Source organism: Peromyscus maniculatus, chromosome 10, assembly GCF_049852395.1.
Source record: "Peromyscus maniculatus bairdii isolate BWxNUB_F1_BW_parent chromosome 10, HU_Pman_BW_mat_3.1, whole genome shotgun sequence".
In the NCBI taxonomy this organism is placed as follows: domain Eukaryota; kingdom Metazoa; phylum Chordata; class Mammalia; order Rodentia; family Cricetidae; genus Peromyscus; species Peromyscus maniculatus.
This window is the reverse complement of record NC_134861.1, coordinates 24,413,416-24,436,831: the sequence shown is the minus strand read 5'-3', so window position 1 is coordinate 24,436,831 and position 23,416 is coordinate 24,413,416. Positions and strand designations below refer to the sequence as shown.

At 44.5% G+C, this 23,416-nt stretch overlaps 1 protein-coding gene across 50 annotated transcripts in view; it reads left to right on the top strand.

The window, feature by feature from the left end:
* The window catches only part of Ehbp1 (EH domain binding protein 1), a 342,848-nt gene that overhangs the window by 36,392 nt on the left and 283,040 nt on the right, over nt 1–23,416 (top strand). For 24 of the 50 annotated variants that reach the window (XM_076546112.1, XM_076546107.1, XM_076546110.1 and 21 more), the window contains exons 1-2: nt 9,075–9,248; nt 10,069–10,467. In XM_076546112.1, the coding sequence (XP_076402227.1) occupies nt 10,364–10,467 (104 nt within the window). In that variant the 5' untranslated portion in view covers nt 9,075–9,248; nt 10,069–10,363. Of the gene's footprint in view, nt 1–5,982; nt 6,022–8,172; nt 8,282–8,835; nt 8,931–9,073; nt 9,249–10,068; nt 10,468–23,416 lie in introns of those variants that run through there. The other 26 variants (XM_076546095.1, XM_076546105.1, XM_076546092.1 and 23 more) reach the window with 5 other exon arrangements.

Below are 23,416 nucleotides of genomic sequence, written 5' to 3'. Positions count from 1 at the left end.
CTACCAAGTGAGTTCCAGGGAAGGCGCAAAGCTACACAGAGAAACCCTGTCTCGAAAAACCAATATATATATATATATATATATATATATATATATATATATATATTAAAATTTTGTTTTATCAGTGTGGTGGTTTGAATGAAAATGGCCCCCATAGGCACATAGGGAGTGGCACTATTAGGAGGTGTGGCTTTGTTGGAGGAAATATGTCACTGGGTGTAGATGAATTGATAACTGGGGGTGGGCTTTGAGGTTTCAAATGATCATGCCTGGCCCAGTGTCTTTCTCTTTCTGCTGCCTGCTAAATCTCTGAATGATGTCAAGAGCCCCAATTAAATGTTTTCCTTTATTATAAGAATTGCAGTGGTCATGGTGTCTCTTCACAACAATAGAAACATTAACTAAGACAGAAGTTGGTACTAGGAACTGGGATATTGCTGTGATAGGCCTGACCATGTTTTTGTTTGGAAGAATATGGAACACTTTGGGACTTTGGACTAGAAAAGCAGTTAATGGGCCGTACTTGTAGGAACATGGAAGACAATAGTGCTGAGGGTGATTTGAACCTTGGGGCCCTGGCTCAAGAGGTTTCAGAGGAGAAGGATATTAGTGTGTGGCCTAGAGACTGTTTTTGTGATATTTTGGTAAAGAATGTGGCTGCTTCTGTCCTTGTCCAAAAAAAATCTGCCTGAGGCTAAATTGAAGAGCTATGGATTAACAGCTTAGACTGTGGACATGCTGAGCAAGGAAAGCTATAAAATGTATAGTTTGAGGAGAAAAGGGGCACCAGAAACTGTAAGCAGACTAAAGAAAAGCCTGATACTAAGTGAAATTAAGGGAGTGGTGACCTCAGAGGAAGATCCCACTCAGCTAAGCTTCCAATTTGTGAAAAGAATTTTAAAAAAGCTTAGAGCCAGGCATGGTGGCACACACCTATAATCCCAGCACTGAGAAGGCAGAGGCAGGCAGATCTCTAAATTTGAGGCCAGCCTGGTCTACAGAGCAAGTTCCAGGACAGCCAAGCTTAGACAATGAAGGAAACCATCAAAACCAAAAAGCTGGTGAATGTATAATTGAACAAGGGACACATGTCCCAGTCCCAGCAAAAAGCAGAACATGGCAGCTTTGGCCATGGTTCTGACTTTAGAGTCAAGGATAGAAGAAAGGGATTATGGAGTCTCCCTCCATGGTTAATGAAAACCATTGAGTCCAGGCATGTGTCAGGGATGTTCCTGCATGGAGACCTAGAGAGGCCATTGTGTAAAGCTGTAAGGTGAAGCCTAGATTGCCTTAGAGACTTCAAGATGCCAGAGCTGTAGGTTACCTACTGAAGAGAGTTGCTAAAAGGGAGTGGAACCAGCCCAAGAGAAAGAAGTGTGTTGCAGTCAACGAAGCTGAAAGGAGTTGGAGATCTAAAGAGTACTTTGACATCAGACATGGAGATGCGGAGTTTGGAGTTTGCTCACCTGGTTTTCCATCTTGCTTTCGCCCAGTATTTCCTCACTATGCTCCCCTTCCTCCCTTTTGTAACAGTGATGCACATCCTGTGCCATTATATATTGAAGTATGTGATATGCTTTTTTATTTTGATTTTACAGGGGTTACATTTAGATTGCATGAATCCCAGAAGGGACTTTAAACTTTGAACTTTTAAACAGTGCTGATACTGTGACAGACTATGGGGATTTTTGAAGTTGGACTATGATATGCCCACAAGCCTGTGGGGGTCAGGGGGCAGAATGTGATGCTTTGAATGAAAAACAGCCCCATAGGCACATAGGGAGTGGCACTCTTAGGTGTGACCTTGGAGTAAGTGTGGCTTTGTTGTAGGAAATATGTTACTGGTGGTTAGTTAGGCTTTGAGGTCTCAGATACTCAAACCAGGCTCAATGTTGCTGCTCTCTGCCTGCTGCCTCTCCAGCACCATGTCTACTTGTGTGCCGCCATGCTTCCTGCCATGATGATGATGGACTGAACCTCTGAAACTGTAAGCCAGCCCCGGCTAAACGTTTCCTTATAAGAGCTGCTGTGGTCATGGTGTCTCTTCACAGCAGTAGAAACCCTAAGACATAAATGTTTTGCTTCCATGTATATCTGTGTACTATGTGCATGTCTGTACCCACAGAAGCCAGAAGAGTGTGTTGGATCCTCCAAAACTAGAATTACAGAAGGATTTGAGCCATGATGTTGATTCTGGGAACTGAACCTGGGTCCTCTAGAAGAACAGCCACTGCTCTCTTAACGGATAAGCCATCTCTCTAGCCCCAAATATCTACAATTTAATGGCATTGCCTGTAATATATTCTTGAGTTATGGATGTCTAATCATTCAGTATTACTCAAGAATAATAATTGGCCATGCTGAATCCTTGGTGGATGATATCTGTATACAAGCCCCTGTATCTGCCTGGATTTAAAGGTAGACAAGAGTGTTCTCTTGCTTCTATCAGCCAGGCCCAGGTTAATCCCAGAACTCAAGAGGCAAAGGCTGGAGAATCACGGGTTTAAGGCTAGCCTGGGCTTCATAAAAAGTGGTGGGATTTAGCATACAGTTTAGGTTCTGGCATAGGGCCATCCCAGGCCACTGTCCAAAACTTCCTTATGACTAACTTTACAGATTTGCCCTTGGGCAACCTGGATAAAAACATTTCAAAAAAGAATATACTGTATTGTTAGGCTTTTTTAAAAGATTATTTTAATGCCCATCTCTCAGATAGAATCTCATATTACAGTCTGGCTTGGTTTCAAATTTACAATCTTCCTGCTTCTGCCTCCCAAGAATTGGGTTTACAGGTACTTGCCAGTGCAGCCCACTGGAGTACTGACTTACTAATGCAGCTTTTCTACGTTTTCACATCAATCTAAGAATTTGTAATAGTAGGTGGGGGGAAAAGTGACCTTTAAAAAGATCAAGTTTTAAGTTTATTTTAGAATTACCATATATATATGTATATATATATATATATATATATATATGATACACACACACATAGACACACACTTACATGGTATAATTCTCAATCTAAGGAAAGTCAGGTTTGCAAGAAATAGTTTACAGTTTTTGTTATTTATTAAATGTCGCAATGTTATTTATTAAGTGGTACTGTTTACCATGCGAGAGAAGCCACGAGGCACAAAACCCACTATAAGAGTTTATTAAGGGGAGGGAATAGAAAGGGTATGCATAGGCCTGTGCAATGACCGTGCAGGAAGAAAGAGAAGGAATAGGTGGAACCTGCTTTTATAGGTGCCTCCCACATGCGCATATGGGCTTACTGTAGCTATGCCATGCATGCGCATAGATTACGTGATCATGGATTATGTAGGACGTAAGGCCTTAGGATGTCTAAGCATCTTGCCTGGCTACTGGACAGTGCATGTGTGGTAATGTAGCTAGGGGAGTGGCTAGGAATTCTAACGGTTTTCCATTGCTCGACCAGACCTCATCTTTAAGCTCCGATTTCAAAAGGCATGGTAAATGCTCAGTCGTGGTCTGTATGGCTGAGACTGCACCAAGAGAGAGGGCTTACGCGCATCTGGGTGTCAAGGACAGGAGATGAAACACTAGATTCTGGCCTTCTTGAGATTTTTAGTACATCTTTCTGCAAAAGCATCTACTCTCTGGCTGCTCCTGAGTTCATCATGGGTTATGGTCAAGGCTCCTTAAGTGGTGTCTCCCTAACACCCTGGATACCTTTTTAGGGAAGTGGGAATTGTGTTGAATCCTCCTGAACCTCAGTGTTCTTTGTAAGTTTGCACACTGTCCAATATGGTAGCTACCTGCCAGTTACAGCTATTTATATTTGTAGTAATTGCAATGAAATAATACGAAAACTTGAACTACTCTACTATTAACCAGGTTTCAAGTGCCCAGAGAGTCCCAAGTAGTTTATGGGTATCTACTGGATAGGCAGGTGAAGAATATTTGTTGATCACTGAAAGTTTGATTGGACTGTGTTGTTTTAAAGTTCTAGTAGGTTGGCCTAGATACATGGCTCAATTTGGCCTGGTCCTTTATTTTCTAAGGGGTTTGTACATCGTTAGGCTTCTAATAGGAAAAAGTTGTATCTCTCAGCTCTCCCAGGTAGAAACCACCATTTCAGTTAGCTTTCCCAGAATATGGTGATAATAAATAGTGTTGTTAGGGATTTATTGACATGTAGACTCTTACTACATTTTCTCCAACTTTCTTTCTCTTCCAGCCCAGGATATCTATTTTCATCTAATTGAAATAGGTTTTGCTGTTATCCATACCAGCACTGTCCTCTAGCAATACATGGCAGGCACATACGGAAAGACATTTTGGGACTTGGGCTGCGTTTAGTGGTAGTGCTTGTCTAGTACATGTAAGGCCCTGGATTCAATCCCCAGCACTACAAAACAAAAACAAAATAGTCAAAAATACTTACATTGTTTTATAGCATCCAGAATAAAAAAAGTAAAGGAACAGGTGAAATTACTTGTAATGTTTAACTCAGTATATCCAAAATATGATAATGTCAAAGTGTAATCAATGTAAAATAGTGAATAAGGTATATATTATGTTCTCTTATATACAGTGATTCTCTGCTAACACTGCATATTTTATACTTACAACACAAATCAATTTGGATTAGTCACACTGTGTTTAGGTCACTTGTGACTAGCGGCTATTGCGTGAAGCAAAGCAACTTTCCACCTAGATTCTATCCCATTATTCTCCAAAGGCTAGGTTTTGGATCTCAAGGCAGCGAGGATCCTGTTTTTCTACATTCTCTTCTATTTCTTCCCTGAAACAATGAGCAAAGGGCAGCTTAAAAGGAGTGGAGATGTAATGCTAAGGTCAGTTTGGGGTGAGATGTTGAAGAATGCCACAGTGTAAAAGGAAATACTTTGAAAAATTATAAAAAACCATTGGTCAAAATTTTAAAAGCATTAGTTTGCCATAGTGAGATTTTAAGGTTATAAAAATTGTTACAGGATAGTTGGGATTATGTATTTTGGGTGTGGCTTTAGAATAATTCCATCAGTAGTTATAAACTGCAGTAATATTTTTGTGTACAGCACAACTGCCATGGTAACTGGGAGAAACGAATGCAAATATCTGTAGTTATCTGGAGTAAAAGTTATTCTAAAGACTGAGGCACAAGTCCCATTAGTAGTTAGATCCTGCAATAATACTGCTAACAGTTTTACCATAAAAACTATAAAACCCAAATATAAGAATTTTGTCACCAGAAAAGAAAACAATAAAGCAAGCCCATGGCTGCATTCCCTAACTGAGAAAGCTTCATCTGGGGGGTTTCTGACGAAAACAGCTGGCCCATTGAAAATAACTTGGTCCTTTTCTATCACAAAGAAGATTTAAGATTTGTGGGTGGTGTTTCCCACCTATTGCATTTTATGCTTGATGGTACTTAACAGGCAAAATTTAATTTTTAAAAAGTATTGACTCTACAGTTCAGTAAAACTAAAATTCTGCATCCAGCAACCCAAGGTCTATTATGATGCAAATCAAGCCTGGGACAGAGCTGATGATCAATCAAGGCCCCCTAAACAGGGGACTAGGGAAGGGGCAGAAGAAACATGTCAGGGACCCTGGAAGGAGGAGCAGTCATCAGAGTGTACTTGGTGACAGGCAGGGGACATGGAGCCTTCAGGAAAAAAGGAACTTGTAGCTTTGCCAAAAGATCCCAGCTAATAGGCATGAAGGGTGGTCATGAGGACTGAAGGGAAGTAAATACTAAGTAATTATCATAAAGTCACAAATCCACCAAGATTATTGGTATGCATTTGTATCCCTGAGTTAATGTGAGCATAATAATGTCAAATGTACTTACTGTCTGTGAGCCCTTAGCTTTTCAGGCAGAGACGTGTCATACCAAGTAGTTATTGCTCAGGTATTCTTGAAAATGTTTTGCTTTCTTCTTGTTTAAGTTTGCTATTAAACATAACAATATACACTATTAATTATAACTTGACTACTTATTTTGTGACAGGTACTTTATGTTCATATAGTCCATCTTTTCAACATCCCATAAAGGTGGGTATATTTCCTGGTTTTACAGGCTAGGAAATTCCATCTCAGAGAGGTTAGGAAATTTTTCTTGCATGCACACTGAAGATCTCTCTCTGAAAATTCTTTGAGAATAGAAACTGTAACTTTGATGTACTATTAATAGTATTTAATGTGATCGATATTTAGTTGGTACTTAATTATAGGCTAAGCAGACCAAGCCTTAGAATAGTCTGCATTTAAAGTTCCCCAATCAATTTAGTTGCTAGACAGGTGACTTTTAAAAGTATTGTGGGGCAAAGTGGCTGCTCCTTGCAGTTGTCAGCAGACAGCCCCGTGCACTTGAGCTCGCCGGTAGAACATCAGAGTCCACTCTTAACTTCTTCCCTTGGTCTGCAGACATTTTAACTCTTTCCATAGCTACCTTGGTGGCCAGAAAGAAACGTAAGTTTACATTTAAGAAAAATACTCAGCTGGGTATAGTGGCATATACCTTTAATCCTAGCACTTGGGAAACAGAGACAGCCAGATCTCTGTGAGTTGGAGGCCACCCTAGTCTACATAAAGAGTTCCAGGTCAGCTGGGCTACATAGAAAGACCCTGTCTCAAAATTAACAACAACAACAACAACAAAACAAAACACTACTGGTGTCTTGAATTTTTCTACAACTTGAGGAAGATCCTTAAAGATCTACCTATCCTTCCTTCCTTCCTTCTCCCTCCCGTTCCCATTGCTCTTTAGATAATTTCTTTACAATAAAGTGCCCCCTTTGAGGAAGGGAAAGAATATTAAAAGAACCCAGAGAGACTACATTAGAATATTTGAGAATCTATGATAGATTAGTAAGTAAAGTACAAAAACCTGATTATCATGTGAGTTCTTGAAGGATAGTTTAGATGAACATAGTTTGACCATTTCTAAAATTACCCATTAAAAAGTTTATACACATACTATCTATTAATGAAGCAGAATATATTAGTATCTGAGATCATACTGACTGTAGGAAGCAACCTACAGTAGAAGTGACAGCTGAGAACTTGGAAGTGCATATAAAATAAGAATACATCATTTTGGTTATTTTACATTCTAGAATTAAGACATAACAATGATACTATACCACTTCCTATAAAGCACACATTTTTTTTTTTGTGGTGTTATTAGATCACTTTCTTTTCCTGAAAGTGGAAGTAGAAGTAGGTACTGGGTTCAAGGCTCCTGTCTTCCCATCTCTCCTGAATATAGACTTCCTGATTTTCTCTTGATCCTCATTCTATACAGATGATCTCACATCAGCCTACTTTGCCCTCCTTCAAATCCTTCCCAGAACCCCAATAACTTCCAAGTCTTTTTAAAAATCTGCCTCCCACTTTAATAAGATTAGGAACGAGCCTGGAAACATTTGCCCGTTTTTGTGCTTGCTCTCATTTCCAATGTGCTCATTCCTTGCTGAGTGTTTTGCTTTTTTGACCATTCCTTCTCAGTCCTCCTGTTCTTTCTCCTCTCCCCCATCCCTTCCTCTCTCTCTCTCCTTTCTCCCTATTTTTCTTTCCCTGCCCTCTCCCGTGTCCCGTCTCCCCGCTTCTCTCTCATATTCCTAGGCAACCATTCTCCCACGGAGCCACATTCCTAGCCTGCTTCTCAGTTTCTTAATCTTACATTACTGTTTATTACCCAAAGCTATAATTTTATTCTTAGTTCTTTATATCAGAGGTCTGTGAAACATCTAAGACTGAAAGTAAATCGTTGTGTTTGGGGATAGGGTATTTTCTGCCTCTTGAGAAAGTGTCTATAGCTTTTACATCCTCAAAAGGGATCTTAGAGCTAGGCAGTGCTTCACACCTGCGATCACAGGGATGCACACCTGAGATCCCAGAAGTCTCAGCACCCTGAAGGTTGAAGCAGGAAGATCATGAGTTTGAGGCTAACCTCTGGATGTAGAGCCAGACACTAAACAAAACAAAAAATCCGTTTGGGCTGGTGCACTCCTATAATCCCGGCATTCAGGAGGCACAGCAGAGGCAGAAGGGTCATAGTTCAAGGCCAGCCCTGGGCTACAACAGAGTTCCAGGCCATCCTGAGCTGCCAGAGACTTGACTCAATAGGACTAATCACCACTCCTCTCCCTTGCCTTTAACCACACTTTTAACATAGTCAACCACTCCCAAATCCACCCACAGCTCATACCGGAGGATAATGAGACCGCAAACGAACACGAGAATGCAAGATTCAAAGAAATGCTGAGAATGAGAACAAGAAGAAACTGTACTGTAAACATTTTATGTCCAGGTCAGCTCAATGAATCTTTCTGTGGACGGCCTTGAACCCGGGGCGGGGCCCTGCAAGGTCAAGGAAAAACTGGGAAAGAATACAGTGAAATAAGGGCTGTGTGTGCAAAATCGCTGGCTGCTAGTGACACAGGAGAGGAGCGCCCAGGTCCTGGGTGCCGATGGGAGAGGAGAGGAGAGAAACCACAGCACCTCGGCGTCCCTGGCCGCCGCTAGAACCAGACCAAAGCTCCGTTCCTATAGCTGAAGCCAGAAACCCCGCCCGGCAGCCACGGCGCCTTTGACGGACAGCCACCTTCCGCAATCGCTTTCCAGTTCACTATAAACACTCCTTACTCCTCCCGCTGCCCTCTCTCAACCATTCAAGGGAATGGGCGGGATCGTCCTTGGTGATTTCCAATTTTTTTTTTTTTTTTTTTTTTAAGCAAAGGAGGGTAGACCCGGCGGGTTCCACCTCAGGAAAAAACACCCCGCGGGCTAGGGGTGGAGCCCGGGTGACGGGCACGAGGGTCTGCCAATGAAGGGCCCCGACAGCCCTAAGGCCCGCCCTCCATGGAGGCGGGGCCCGCTCAGGCTCAGCCAATGGCGGCGGTGCGGACAGAGGTTGAGCCGCTGTGGGTAGGGTTAGTGTGAGAGGTGCGGCGGGGGAGGTAATGATGGTGGTGGCGGCCGAGGAAGGCGGGGGAGGGGGCTCTGGGCGCTGAGCCGCGGCTGAGGCAGGCAGGGCTGGCTCGGGGGGGGGGGCGGGGGACGGTCGCAGGGCGCTGCGCCGGGGAGGGGGCGCTGCGCCGGGGAGGGGGCGGGCGTCGTCCACCCGGGAGGCTGCAGACCCCGGCTCCCGCGAGCGCCGCGCCGGGCTTCGCCGTTCCACGCGGCTCCAGCGGGGATGGAGGACTCGGTGGCAGCGGCTGCTGCGGCGGCGGCGGCGACGGAGGAGCGGCTCTGAGGAGGGGACAGCGGGATTGGAGGTGTGAGGAGGGCTTAGAGTGGGCGAGCGGAGGGGCCGGGGCTCGGGGACCGGGCTGGGGGTCCAGCGGCAACGCCTGGGCGACGGGGCCGGCGGCTGGCAACGCCTGTCTCTGCGGAGAGAGGCAGGGGTCTGCGCTCGGTTGCGTGAAGAGACGAGGCTTGGGCCGGCTGCTCCCGATGGGGGAGGGAGGCACCGCACCCCGCACTGCCCGCTGGCCCGGCTGGCCCTTGCTTCGAGCCCAGGCAGGAGTTTCCATTCCCCTCCTCCTGGCAGCCAAGGTGAAGGGGAAGCAAAGTGGCCGGGAGCCGGGACCTTGCCCTCCCTCTGCCGCGAGGTTTCCCTCCACTCCAGTTCTCCATCCCTCTCCCTCTCCCACTGAGCCAGCGTTCCTCCCTGCACCCCAGTTTGCTCCAAGCACATATTCTGAGACGCGAGGCTGTTAATTGTCGGCTGAGAAATAAAGTTTATTTAAAAAGACTGCACTCCTCCCTCCGACTGGTGGTGGACATTAATCGGCATCCCCGACTTTCCCGCCCTGCTCTCCCTTCCGTGATGCTAGGCAGGGAAGGCAGGGCCCGGCTGGGCTGGCAGCTCCCGGTGGTTGGTGCTGACAGCCTGGTGTATCTGCCTGTCTTCGGTGTGATTCGTCATTTCTTCCTCGGTATCTTGCATCCTTGATGTTCCTGGCTTTGGAGGCCGGTGTTTTGTTTCATTGTTTGAGAAACACACAGATAGCAGAGGCTGTTGCAGGGCTTATCTAACACTTCTTAGGCTTCTGTCCTCATGCTCTCTCTTTTTGTCTGTGTTTTGCTTTTCAGTTCTCCAGAATACACGTCACAGAGGTGGAGTGGTGATGTCTCCATGAGGGAAGCTCTTCTCACTCACCGTGTCATGTCTGTTAACGGTTCCTGACTGGGCCACCCGTCTAAGACAGGATTTACCCTGTGGAACAGGGAGAAGACTTATGGACTCCAAGCATCACTTCAAGTTCTAGCTTTTTTCTTTTTTGAAAGTACAGACATATATGCAAAGCTCGTGTGCTTTGGACCCTCTGCTTTATTAAGGCTGCTGTGTTGCGAACCCAGAGCTGTTCCCGTCTCCTGACCCATCACCATGGCTTCAGTTTGGAAGAGACTGCAGCGAGTGGGAAAACATGCCTCCAAGTTCCAGTTTGTGGCCTCCTACCAGGAGCTGATGGTTGAATGTACAAAGAAATGGTAAGCTGTGGTGGGGTGGAGGTTGATGGCTTGTCGCCAAAACACGCTGTTGCTTGAACGTCGGGTCTCTTGGTAGCAGAGTTACCTTTCAGTGATATACAAATATTTAGAAGCTAGGCAGGGAGCAGATGACTCTCACAAGTGCTGTGTGCGTGCTGTTGCTGCTGGTACTGTCCCTGTGGATTTTAGTTACTCTGTTTCAGAGAATCTCAGAGGACTACAACTGAGAACACACCCAAGGACCGAAGTGTGAGTCGTAGGGTCCTTTCTCATCAGTGTAAGAATAACTTTAGTTTCATAACTTTAAATAAAGATGGTTATGTGCATGTTTTAATCTAACATATGTATCTTAATATAGAAGTTTATATTGTATAGGCTGGTGGTTTTATTTTGTTCTTATTTTTTTCATTTATATTTAGAGGATTTTTTTCAGTATTTGAATAATGGAATGGCAGTCTACACAACCTTAGAAATTCTTTTGTGAAATGCTTAGTCAGGCAACTGTATTTTCTTTTTAATTGCCTAATGGGATACATTTCTTGGCAGGATTTAAGGAAGCAATTAGTAGCAGTGGTCTATGATTTGCCTTTTTCCATTTGAGCAAAGTAAATTTAGTGCTTTCTTTTACTGCTGTGAATGATAAGAAACAAGAATTCTTACTTAGTGAGGGGAAAAAAGTTAATCTTAAGCAAATGGTCCTTTGAGTTTTGATTTATTATAGCTATTAAGCACTATTACCACAAAATAAGTCCATTTCATCAAGGACTGTAATCTCATGTTGGTAGTAAGCTCTCTTTCTAACACCCTTTTCTTTGCTTAAGAAAATAGCTTGCTTCATCCTTGCATTCTTAGTTTTATCTTGAGTTTGTTAGGAGCATCATTTTAAAATCAATTCAAGAAATATATGCAATGTCTAGCTAGTTTATACCAGGTACTGTTGATTTAGAGACAGATGGCATCCTCCCTGCCTTCAAGGGGCGTACAGGGCAGAGTAAGACATTGATGTAAGTAATTTCGATGTGATAGATACAGGGATGCAAATATATATGTTTTAGGGTTTCCACCCAGTTGGCTAAACTGAGAATGTTACTTCTCTGTAATTCAGTTCCCAAAGATTAAATCACTTAATTCTGTAACATGATTAGAACAGTGGCAGGGACATAGTAGATGCCCATGAAATATCAGTGTTATCTATAGAGTTCACAGAGTAGGAAACAAGAATAATACTAGCGAGGGTAAGGGGTGGTGTCTTTAGTTGCTTTCCTGGGATCCAAGCTGAGTTTTATTATTTTTCAGTTATTTATTTATTTATTTATTTATTTATTTATTTCTTATTTTTATTAGGGTAGTCTGGCCAGCCAGTAAGCCTCAGGGATGGTCTCTCTCAGCCTCCCCAGCAGTGGGGTCAGAGACAGCATGCCACTGCCCCTGGCTTTTGTGCTGGGGAGTGAGTTCAGGTTCTGACGCTTGCGCGCAAGCGCTTCGCTGCCTGAGCTCTCTCTCCAGCTGCAGGCTGAATCTCAGAGAAGCATAGTAATTGTACAGCCAGCAGAGAGGAAGAAGCGAGGAACACTAGAGATTCTCCGCGTTTAGACAACCTATAGCCGGATGCATGCTGGGAATTGAAGTAGTAAGGTTTGATATCATGAGGCTTTAAGTGTAGCATGAGGCCTGGGTGGACTGGTACACACCTACCTGTAATTATAGCATAGGCTGAGGCAGGAGGATATGGAGTCTGAGGCCAGTTGGGGATATAAATTCCAACCCTGAGGGGATTAGAGTGTGGTAGGGCATTTGAAAGCCTGGAAGGACTCAAATCATAGAAAGTCATACATTCTTATAAATAGCTTGGGTCTTAGGCGTCAGTGTCAGGGTCACTGGGAGTTTTGAGATGGAGAAACGTTTAGGTTTGTAATTGGGAAATGACCAGGACTGTGGTGTGGAATGCAGATCCTAGATGAGAGGGTGGGTGACAGGCAGTCATGTCATGTTGGGGTAGCTGTTGAGCAGTGATGTCATATTGGGGTAGCTGTTGAGCAGTGATGTCATATTGGGGTAGCTGTTGAGCAGTGATGTCATGTTGGGGTAGCTGTTGAGCAGTGATGTCATGTTGGGGTAGCTGTTGAGCAGTGATGTCATGTTGGGGTAGCTGTTGAGCAGTGATGCCATGTTGGGGTAGCTGTTGAGCAGTGACGTCATGTTGGGGTAGCTGTTGAGCAGTGATGTCATGTTGGGGTAGCTGTTGAGCAGTGATGTCATGTTGGGGTAGCTGTTGAGCAGTGATGTCATGTTGGGGTAGCTGTTGAGCAGTGATGTCATGTCGGGGTAGCTGTTGAGCAGGCGAGGTGGAAAAGGAGTGAGGAAGACTTGCCAGTGCAGAGGGCGTGGAGAGTCGATGGGACTTGATGCCGTTTCAGTCGAGGAACGGGGAAGAGGGGTGGAAGGAGAGGGAGGTTTAGATTGGCACCAGGCTTCTGCCCATAAGGGCTGGGTCTCTCCTAACAAGGAGAGTGGTCCTGATGCATCCGGTTCTTAACTTGGTAGTATCCTGGGAACATCTACTGTGAATCTAATTTGAATCACTGTCTGGCTTCAAACCAGGCTGGCTTCAAACTCAGAGATTCCTCAGCTCTGCCCTATTTCTAGGACTATAGGTGTGAGCCCCCATACTTGACTTGAATCTCATTTCTTTTTGTTGTTTTCTTTATTGTAAATAGCTTTCTATATAGTATAACATACAGTATACCACACTATATGTTCTGTTCATGGTTTCCCCTCCCTCTACTCCTTCCAATCCCCCCCCCCAATCTGGATTCACACCCTTTCTAGCTCTCCTTAGAAAACAGGCGTCCAAGGGTTAATAATAAAATATGATAAGATAAAACAGTACAAACAAATGGAAGGAAGAGAGCCCAAGAAAAGGCACAAGAAACAGAGATGCAGAAGCACACAGAGACACACTCGTTCACACATTCAGGATTCCCATAAAAACACAAAGTCGGAAGCCATAATATATACACAAAACCTGAAGAGTAAAAAAAACAAAAAAATTTGATAAAAATAAATAAAATGAAAGTCAAAATGACAACTAAAGAAAAAAAGAAAGCCCTGGTATGACATGAGAAAGGACCCTCCAAAGATGCTGTTGAGTTGTTTTCTGTTACCTGTCTACCGTTGACCTGGCAGCCCCTTTGGAGTAGTTTGTTTGCCCAGTAAGACTCCTTTGGAGAAGAAGTTTTCCATTTGCAAGTGGTCGTCTACTGGAGACATCTTCTGGGTTAGGGATGGGGGCGTTTGCACATTATCCTCTCAGCTCTAGGACCATATGTGGTGCAGACCTCTGCAGGCCCTGTACTTACTGCCTCGTCTTTTAGTTTAACTGAACTTCGTCCTGCTGTGTTTCAAAGGCCTCATTTCCTTGTTTCCATCCCCCTGGCTTTTGCACTCTGCTTCCTCTTCAGCTGGGTTCCCTGAGCCCTGAGGGGAGGGATTTGATGGAGACATCCTCTTTAGGGTTGAGTGTTCCATAGGTCTCTCATATTGTCTTGTTGAGGTCTCTATATTTGTTCCTGACTGTTGCAGGAGGAAGCTTTTCTGATGATGGCTGAGCAAGGCACTGGTCTATGAGTATAGCAGAATGTTGTTAGAAGTCATTTTATTGCTGCTCTGCTTTAGTAGACTGGTAGTGTTTGGTTGTCCCTTAGGTCCCTGGCCATTTAGTCTCCGGTTCTTGGCACCCAAGCAGTGTTGAGTCCGGGTTCCGTCCTTGGAGTGGGCCTTAAATCAGATATTGGTTGGTGACTCCCACAAGCTTTGTGCCACCATTGTACTAGAGGACACCATTGTAGATCAGAGGGCTTGTAGCTGGGTTGGTGTTTACATTACTCTTGTGTTAGTGTGCAAAATACCTTCTGATACCAAGAATTCTAGCCAGTAGGGGTGAAGACTCTAGGTAGGCCCCAGCTCCACTTCTCTGTTCAGCGAGTTGTGTAGATGTTGTTTTCAGCAGTAGGGCCTTGCCTTCCATCAGTGGAGAGTTTGGGGTTCCCATGAATCTCATCTCTTAACTGTATGGAATATTCATGTTATTTTTCAATTAAAAGAAAATGAGTTTCTTGCTGGTTTCGGTGGTACACACCTAGAGTCTGAGGCCTTGAAAGGTTGAGGCAGGAAGATGAGTTCAGGGTAGCCTCTATTACAGAGCCAATTGGAGGTCAGTCTGGGGCTACATGACACCCTGTTTCAACAAACAAATAAACAAACAAAATCAGTTTCTCGTGGGTCATGGTGGCTCACACCTGTAATCTGGTCACCAGGGAAGCTGCAGCAGGAAGGTCACCCTCAAGTTAAGGCCATCTTGTTCTAGAGAGTGAGAACCTTTCTTTAAAAATTAAACCCTACTGAAAAAGAAAAAAAAATCAGTTTCTTCCTCATAATCTGTAGTAGCATCTTTTATGTTCCAAGCTTGGGCAACACTTAAGCCATTGTTAATGCATCTTAAGGCAAATGCTCTAGTGAAAATCCGGCTATATTAGTTGAGTAGATAGCTTGATTACGGTTAGTTATGGTCATTAAGGGTCTAGCCGTCAAATCAGTCTATGATTACATATGGACTTTATACTGGAGGCATTTGAATGCGCTGTAATTTTCAGATGTACAGTACCATACTGTGAAAGCTCTCTTGCTTTCATTTAAAAATAGGGCTCAGTGGCTGGAGATGGCTCAGTGGCTGGAGATGGCTCAGTGGCTGGGAGGTGGCTCAGTGGATGGAGATGGCTCAGTGGCTGGAGATGGCTCAGTGGCTGGGAGGTGGCTCAGTGGATAGGAGATGGCTCAGTGGCTGGAGATGGCTCAGTGGCTGGAGATGGCTCAGTGGATAGGAGATGGCTCAGTGGGTGGAGATGGCTCAGTGGATAGGAGATGGCTCAGTGGCTGGGAGATGATGGCTCAGTGGATAGGAGATGGCTCAGTGGCTGGGAGGTGGCTCAGTGGATAGGAGATGGCTCAGTGGCTGGAGGTGGCTCAGTGGCTGGAGATGGCTCAGTGGATGGAGATGGCTCAGTGGATGGAGATGGCTCAGTGGATGGAGATGGCTCAGTGGCTGGGAGGTGGCTCAGTGGATAGGAGATGGCTCAGTGGCTGGGAGGTGGCTCAGTGGCTGGAGATGGCTCAGTGGCTGGAGATGGCTCAGTGGCTGGAGATGGCTCAGTGGCTGGGAGGTGGCTCAGTGGATGGAGATGGCTCAGTGGCTGGAGATGGCTCAGTGGCTGGGAGCACTTGCTGCTCGTGCTGCAGAGGGTGCTGGCTTGGTCCCCAGCACCCACATGGAGCTCACAGCCAGCTGTAACTTCAGCTCCAGGGGATCCATTGCCTTCTGACCCTCATGCACCAGATACACAGGTGGTGTCCAGACATGCAGGCAAGCATTCATGCACATAAAGTAACAGGAAAATAAATGTTTAGTAAAAATATAGTTGAAAACTAGCAAGGTGATAGTGCCCGTGGAATAACATATCTATTTGATAATAGGAATTTTATTTGTAAGTGGATCCTTAAGTAGAACTTTAAAGTATTTTCATTATGTAAAAATTGATTGTAATCATTTTTAGTCAACATTCCTTTTGCCTTACTTTTCTTAGAGTCCTTGTGAAAATACAAATCAGGCCCAATTTCTAAACTCATATCCTATAGTCTTCTTTTTTTTCATTCTCATTTAAATACTTGCCAGAACTCAAATTATTTTATGTGTGTACTGAATTTAAAATCTGTTTAAAGCATATAAAAATAGACTTGAACATACTGTGAGAACATTTTTATTAGTCACATTTACCTTTTATTTATTATTTATTCATTTATTTTTGCAGTATAGGGATTAAACTCTGGGCCTTGTGCATGATAAACAAGTGCTCTCTACCACTTAGCTGTATTACTTTTATAATTTTGGATATTTGGAGATATGGAAGAAAAAAAGTAGAGGAGAGAAATTTAGAGTTGCAGATCAAATAAAAGCAAGTGGCATCAAAAAAAGTCCGAGAATCAACTAGCCTGGGCTCAGGGGCTCACAGAGACTGAACCGACACCCAGGAACCTGCATGGGACTGACCTGGGCACTCTGTGTGTGTGACGGTTGTGTAGCCTGGTCCTCTTGTGGGACTCCCAACAGCAGGAACAGGGGCTGTCTCCAACTCTTTTACAGGCTTTGGGGACCCCACTCCTCATACTGGGTCACCTTACCCAGCTTTAATACATGGGGAGGTACGTAGTTTAACTACAACTTGATATGCCATGTTTTGTTGATACTCATGGAAGACCTTCCCTTTCCTAAACAGAAACGGAGGAGAGGTAGATTGGGGAGTTGGAACAGAGGGAGGTTGGGGGAAGGAGTGGGAGGGGAGGAGATAGAGGAAACTGAGGCCAGGATGTAAAATAAATAAATTTATTTATTTAAAAAAGCAAGTGGCATGAAAGATGAATTATAGCTGTGGAGAGGAAAAGAAGAAAAGTATGTTGTAAATTAAAGAAAGAATAAACTGTACAAAGAAAAGCGATATTCCATTATGACTGTGCTTTGTGGGGTGGTCATCTGTGTATGTAGGTGCCGTTGCTTTTTAGAACTTTGCTACTTAAAAATCTTCCGGAGACTCAAGCATTTGCAATACCCAGGAACCAGATCCACCAAATTACAATCTACCTTTTAACAAAATCCATGGTGTATACAATTTAAGGAACGATATTTTAAGATCAATACTTTCAGGACCATTCTTGACTCTAAGGTAAAGTACATGAAAAATAAACTGTCTTCTGCAAGTATTTGCAAATCACTAGAATGAAGGTAGTAGGTGGGATGGGCTTCAGGAAAGGCACAATGTGTTGATGGAAGAGGTTAATGGGAATCTAGGGTACACTTTCCAAAGGAGGATATTTCTGTGACTAAGGAGTGGAGAAGCATTTCCTGTGTTCTCTGGTCATGCCCACAGGGTATGTACCTGACAGAGGAGGATGAGTGTAAAATGAGCCCATCTGTTCTGCAGGGCTAGTCCACAAGCAGATGCAGGACTTCACCCTTGACCAGACTGGATTCTGTAGGGCAAAGTTCTGGGCTTTCTGTTCTCTCAGCTTCCTTTCTCTTTATTGACCTTTCAAAGTGCTGGGCCTTTGCTCTGACTTGTGATCAGCTGTTCTCAACAGGGTCCAGTACCAGACTCTGAGAGTGTAGTGGATTGCTACTGGGACTTAGGTCAGGAACTGAAAACAGAAGGACCTCTGCTTGTCTGAGAGAACAGCATCCCTGCCTTCTCCTTGCCACACCTTGATTACCACATAGAGGAACAGTGATCTGGAGATGGTGGGGGTTTGCCCTCTTTCACTGTGGTCCCGGGTCATTCAGTTATTAATCTTGGTTTAGGTGATCGACCTCTGGGCAAGATTGGCCATTGGAAATGAGTTTGAAAGCAGTGACTTTGCTGTCATGTTCCTCTTACTTCCTGTTGTGTTCTTTAGCTGCCTGCACACCTGTGGACTTCTGAAGGGCACCCTCTCTGTATGAGTTCTTATGCATGGTTACACAGGTGCTCAAGGAAACTGTTTAAAGTTGGCAGAGTATAGACAGGGTGTTAATTTATCTAGGCTGAAGAATTAAACTCTGGTGAGAGCTCTTTAATATCTGACATGAACTATTATGTATGAACACATACTTTGTGTATATTTCTCTCCATCATCTCTATATGTGAACAGCATTTTATCTATGGGTTTATAGTTCATCTACTTCTTACTTTGGAGGACCAAAGAGTAATCAAAAGCTGTTCTCTAGAGTCCTAGAGTCAAACATTTATTGTTCTTTATTTTCAATGTCATATACAAATTCATTTTCTTGTTTCTTATAAATATGACTGATTAAAATTTTCTTTTTGTGTATATATATATATATATGTATGAATGCATGATTGTATATGTGTGCACGTGTACATGTGGATGTGTGTGCACATGTGTGAGCGTTCCTGAGGAGGCTGGTGGTTTTATGAGAACGGGTCTATCACTAAGCCCAGAGCTCACAAAACAGACTAGCTGGCCATGGAGCACGGCGATTATATTATCTCCATCCCTTTCCCCTGTCCCAGGGCTAGAGTTACAGATGTGCCCCCACATCTGCCCCAGTGCTAGAGTTACAGATGTGCCCCACATCTGCCCCAATGCTAGTTACAGATGTGCCCCCACATCTGCCCCAGTGCTAGAGTTACAGATGTGCCTCCACATCTATCCCAGTGCTAGTTACAGATGTGCCCCTACATCTGCCCCAGTGCTAGTTACAGATGTGCCCCCACATCTGCCCCAGTGCTAGAGTTGCAGATGTGCCTCCACATCTATCCCAGTGCTAGTTACAGATGTGCCCCTACATCTGTCCCAGTGCTAGAGTTACAGATGTGCCTCCACATCTGTTCCAGGGCTAGAGTTACAGATGTGCCCCTACATCTGTCCCAGGGCTAGAGTTACAGATGTGCCCCCACATCTGTTCCAGGGCTAGAGTTACAGATGTGCTCCACACCTGTCACAGGATTAGAGTTACAGATGTGCCCCTACATCTGTCCCAGTGCTAGAGTTACAGATGTGCCCCTACATCTGTCCCAGTGCTAGAGTTACAGATGTGCCCCTACATCTGTCCCAGTGCTAGAGTTACAGATGTGCTCCATACCTGTCCCAGTGCTAGAGTTACAGATGTGCTCCACACCTGTCCCAGGACTAGAGTTACAGATGTGCTCCACACCTGTCCCAGGGCTAGAGTTACAGATGTGCTCCACACCTGTCACAGGATTAGAGTTACAGATGTGCTCCACACCTGTCACAGGATTAGAGTTACAGATGTGCTCCACACCTGTCACAGGATTAGAGTTACAGATGTGCTCCACACCTGTCACAGGACTAGAGTTACAGATGTGCTCCACACCTGTCACAGGATTAGAGTTACAGATGTGCTCCACACCTGTCACAGGATTAGAGTTACAGATGTGCCCCCACACCTGTTCCAGGCTAAATTACAGATGTGCCCCCCTAGCTGTCCCAGTGCTAGAGTTACAGATGTGCCATCACACTTGGCTTTTTTATGGGGGTGTTAAGGGCGGAAACTCAGGTTAATGTTCATGCATGGTAGGCATGTTACTGAGCCATCTCCCTATCCTCTAAAATGTGTGTGTGTGTGTGTGTGTGTGTGTGTGTGTACATGGGTGGAGGCCCAAGGTCAACCTCGATTATGATTATTGTTCTTCAGGTGTTATCCACCTTGTTTTTGTTGCTGTTTTTTTGAGAACTTGTGGATTAGGCTAGACTGGCTGGCCATTGAGCCCTGGGGAACCATCTGTCCCTGCCTTCCCAGATCTGGAATTTCTTATGTGGGTTTTGAGGACTGAACTCAGGTTCACATGCTTGTATGACAGTCACTTCAACAGCTGAGCTCTCTCCCCAGCCCTGTCATTTCCACTTTAAATATGGAATGAAATTCAAGAAGTAGGAAGAGATGTATGTGTGTCCTTGAAAGGAACTCTTCATCTTTCCAACCCTTTTCACCTTAGGACTTGAAAAATAAAAACGAGTTCTTCTCACTGTTTAAGTTTGATACTGCTCTGATAACAACTTAGTTTTCTCATTGGACACAGAAGGCTAAACACACTTTAAGTATTAGGTTTCATTTATAAAAGCCAAATTATATCAAGGAGTATTTGTTTCAGGCCAGCTTCTCTGGGTGGCTCAAGTGGGCATTTCTGTGTTGACTAATAATAGAGGGATACAGTTTTACCGGAACCTGATGTAAAGACCTTTTGAGTTAAGTTTGGAAAAGAAAAACAAATTAATTGGAATCGTGTGGTGCAGTTTTGGGGGCACCTGGAAAGGTGTGTCTGGAGAATTGTGAAGAGTGCTAAAAGGGGCAGGTGTGAGAGCCTTGTTTAAAAGTGTGGTGTGAAACCATTGGAAGATTGGGAGATTTAATCTGCTTTACATTTTCAAAATATTGTCTTGAATACTTTGCAGAATACACTCTGCCATCAGTAAACGTAGAAGCTGGAATGTCACTTTGGAAGCCACACTAGGCCATATGGTATAATGGTGGTGAGAAATGGCTCAAGGGCGCATGCTCTACCTCTCCCCAACTCTCTCTCCCACAGCCCTTCTCCTCCTCTCTCTCTCCACCCCTTTTGTTCTGTTAATTACAAACTGTTTGGCCTATTGCTCACGTGTCTCATGGCTTTACCTTTGTTCTAATACATCTTGCTCCTCTGGTGGCTGACTGAAGTCTGCTTCTGACTCTGCCCTTCTCCTGTATCTCTGCTTAGATTTCCCGCCTAGCTCTAACCTGCCTTGCTATAGGCCAAAGCAGCTTCTTTATTAACCAGTGGTAATAAAATGTGTGTGTGTGTGTGTGTGTGTGTGTGTGTGTGTGTGTGTGTGTGTGTGTGTGTGGTCTGTTTATGTCCCAGGCTGGCCTCAAACCCGTGATCTTCCTGCCTCTTTGCATTTCTTGCCCCCCCTCCCCTTTTCTAATTTTTTTTTATTTTATTGTTTGACAGTTTTATATATACTTGTGTGTGTTTTGATCAAATCTATCCCATTCCCCCCTCTTCCAATTCCTACCCTACCTACCCACCACTTTTCTCTCCCAACTTCATGTGCTCTTTGTTTTTAAAACCCGCTGAGTACACTTAGTATGGCCTGTATGTGAAGGGATATAGGCCCATCTATTGGAATGGAGCCTCTCAGGCGCTGAATACCCGAAGAAAACTGTCTTTCTCGCTCTGCTAGCAGCATTGGCAGTAATGCTGTAGACAGGGATAAGACTTCATGAGCCTTTTCCCTGGGGTTTTGATTGGCTTGATCTTGTGCAGCTCTTACGCAGGAAGCCACAGCCACTTTGAATTTGTGTGTGTAGCTGTAGCAGCTCTATCATGCTGTAATGTTTTTCTGTAGATGTCTACTACCTGTGGCTCTTACAGTGTTTCTGCCCCTCTTCTGTGATGATCCCTGAGCTGTGTGTGTGTGTGTGTGTGTGTGTGTGTGTGTGTGTGTGTGTGTGTGTTTGATGTAGATGTCCCATGTAGAGCTGAGCATACTACAGTCTATTGTTCTCTTCATTTTGATTAGTTGTGGGTTTTTTTTTTTATTAATCATCATCTCCTGCAAAAAGAAGCTTCTCTTTTGATGCCTGAGAGATGCACTGATTTATGAGCAGGACAATAACTTAGTGATCATTTTACTGCTATGTTAATTTAGCAGCATATGATAGCTAGTCTTGGTAGTGAACCTGGAAGAGGGAAACTCAGTTAAAGAATTGCCTCCATCAAATTGGCCTGTGGATATGCCATGGGCCTTTTTTCTTGATTGCTCATTGATGTAGGAGGGCCCAGCCCTCTGTGGGCGGTCATAGTCCAGGTCATAGTCCAGGCAGGCGGGCCTGGACTGTATAGGAAGGGTAGCTAAATGTGAGACTGGAGCAAGGCAGTAAGCTGCATGATTTCTGCTTTAGTTCCTTCCTTCAGATTCTTGCCTGGAGTTCCTGTCTAGGCTTTCCTCAATGATGGGCTATAATCTGTAAGCCAAATTTCTATCTTCATTGAGTTACTTTTGGTCAGTGTTTTATCACAGCAACAGAAAGCAAACCAGAACAGAGTCATAGTATTAGGCTCCCTAGGGCCTCTGACCTAGTCAGCCACAGGTTTTAGTCCCAGTTAGTGAACCAGGCTTGGGTTCTGTTTTGTGGCATTGGCCTTTAAATGCCATCAGAAAGTGACTGCTTATTCCCATATCATTTGAGTCAGTTTTGTCCTAGTGGACATGTCTCGCCAGGCCATTCATTATTGTAGCTTGTGGTTCACAGCCGGGGCCAAGACCATTGAATGCTTTCATCTTGGTGTCATGCTTAGACCCCTCCAATGCTGTGAAAGCTAGCCAGGTCAGTACCGGCTTGGTTCCTCCATGTCCCGTGACTCAAGTATGTGGTGCTGTTCTAGGAGGTAATGAGGAGCAATGGTAAAGGCCTGTATTTATTTCTCTATTTTGGTGGCTCTATGGAGAAATGGCTGTTTGTGTAAACACATCTTACTAGAGTAAGGTGTAAATTACTCTTTTTACACATGGTGAAATACTTTTGTCTAAGTGCAGAATTCAGTGAGTTTGACACATGGTATGCTAGTGCAGCTTGGAATAAGTATGTAGAAAGTATAGTGGCTAGAACATGCTGGTAGGCTGAGCAAGTGAGGGTGGTAGGTGAGCAGGGACTAGCGGAATGGAGCACATGAGGAAAAGGTTTGGTGTGAGGGAGAAATCAGTCAGTTTGTCCCCCCCCCCCCCCCCCCCCCCGTTTGAAGTTTCTTGAAGTTTGAGACATTTGGATCAAGATCTTAATTAGTTAATTTGTAAGGGTCTCACCCATGGGAGAAAAGAGGGTGGGGCCTCTACGTATGTAATACAACTGTGGGACTGTGGGAAATTTCCTGTGGCTTTCATCCAGATTGAGGAGAGAGTTGAGGTCTGGAGCTGAGACCCTGCCACATTTGGGGATTGAAGCAGGCGCAGTGGAGTAGAGGGGCATTAGGAGAGTGTGTTTTCCTAGAGCTCAGACAGAGAAAGCCAAAACGGAAGTATTGCTTCATCCACTGTTGCTAAGAGGGTGAGCAGAACAGCCTTGGATTTGACAGGTTGGCACTGGAGACTGATTTCGGGGGCATTTGGGGGATGAAAGCTTCACAACACTGGATTACAGGGAAGGAAGTGAGTTCAGGTGAGGCTGGTAGAGAGTTTCTGCTGCAAAGTTAAATGTCTGTTTTTCCCTGGGGGTTCCAGCATGCTTGGGAAATGGTTGCTGGACAAGGAAAGCGTGATACTGTGCTGCGAGAGGTTAACATGGAGAGACTGTAAGCGGGCACGCGTCCTAGCGCACACACAGGTGTCGAGGCTGCCCAGCAAG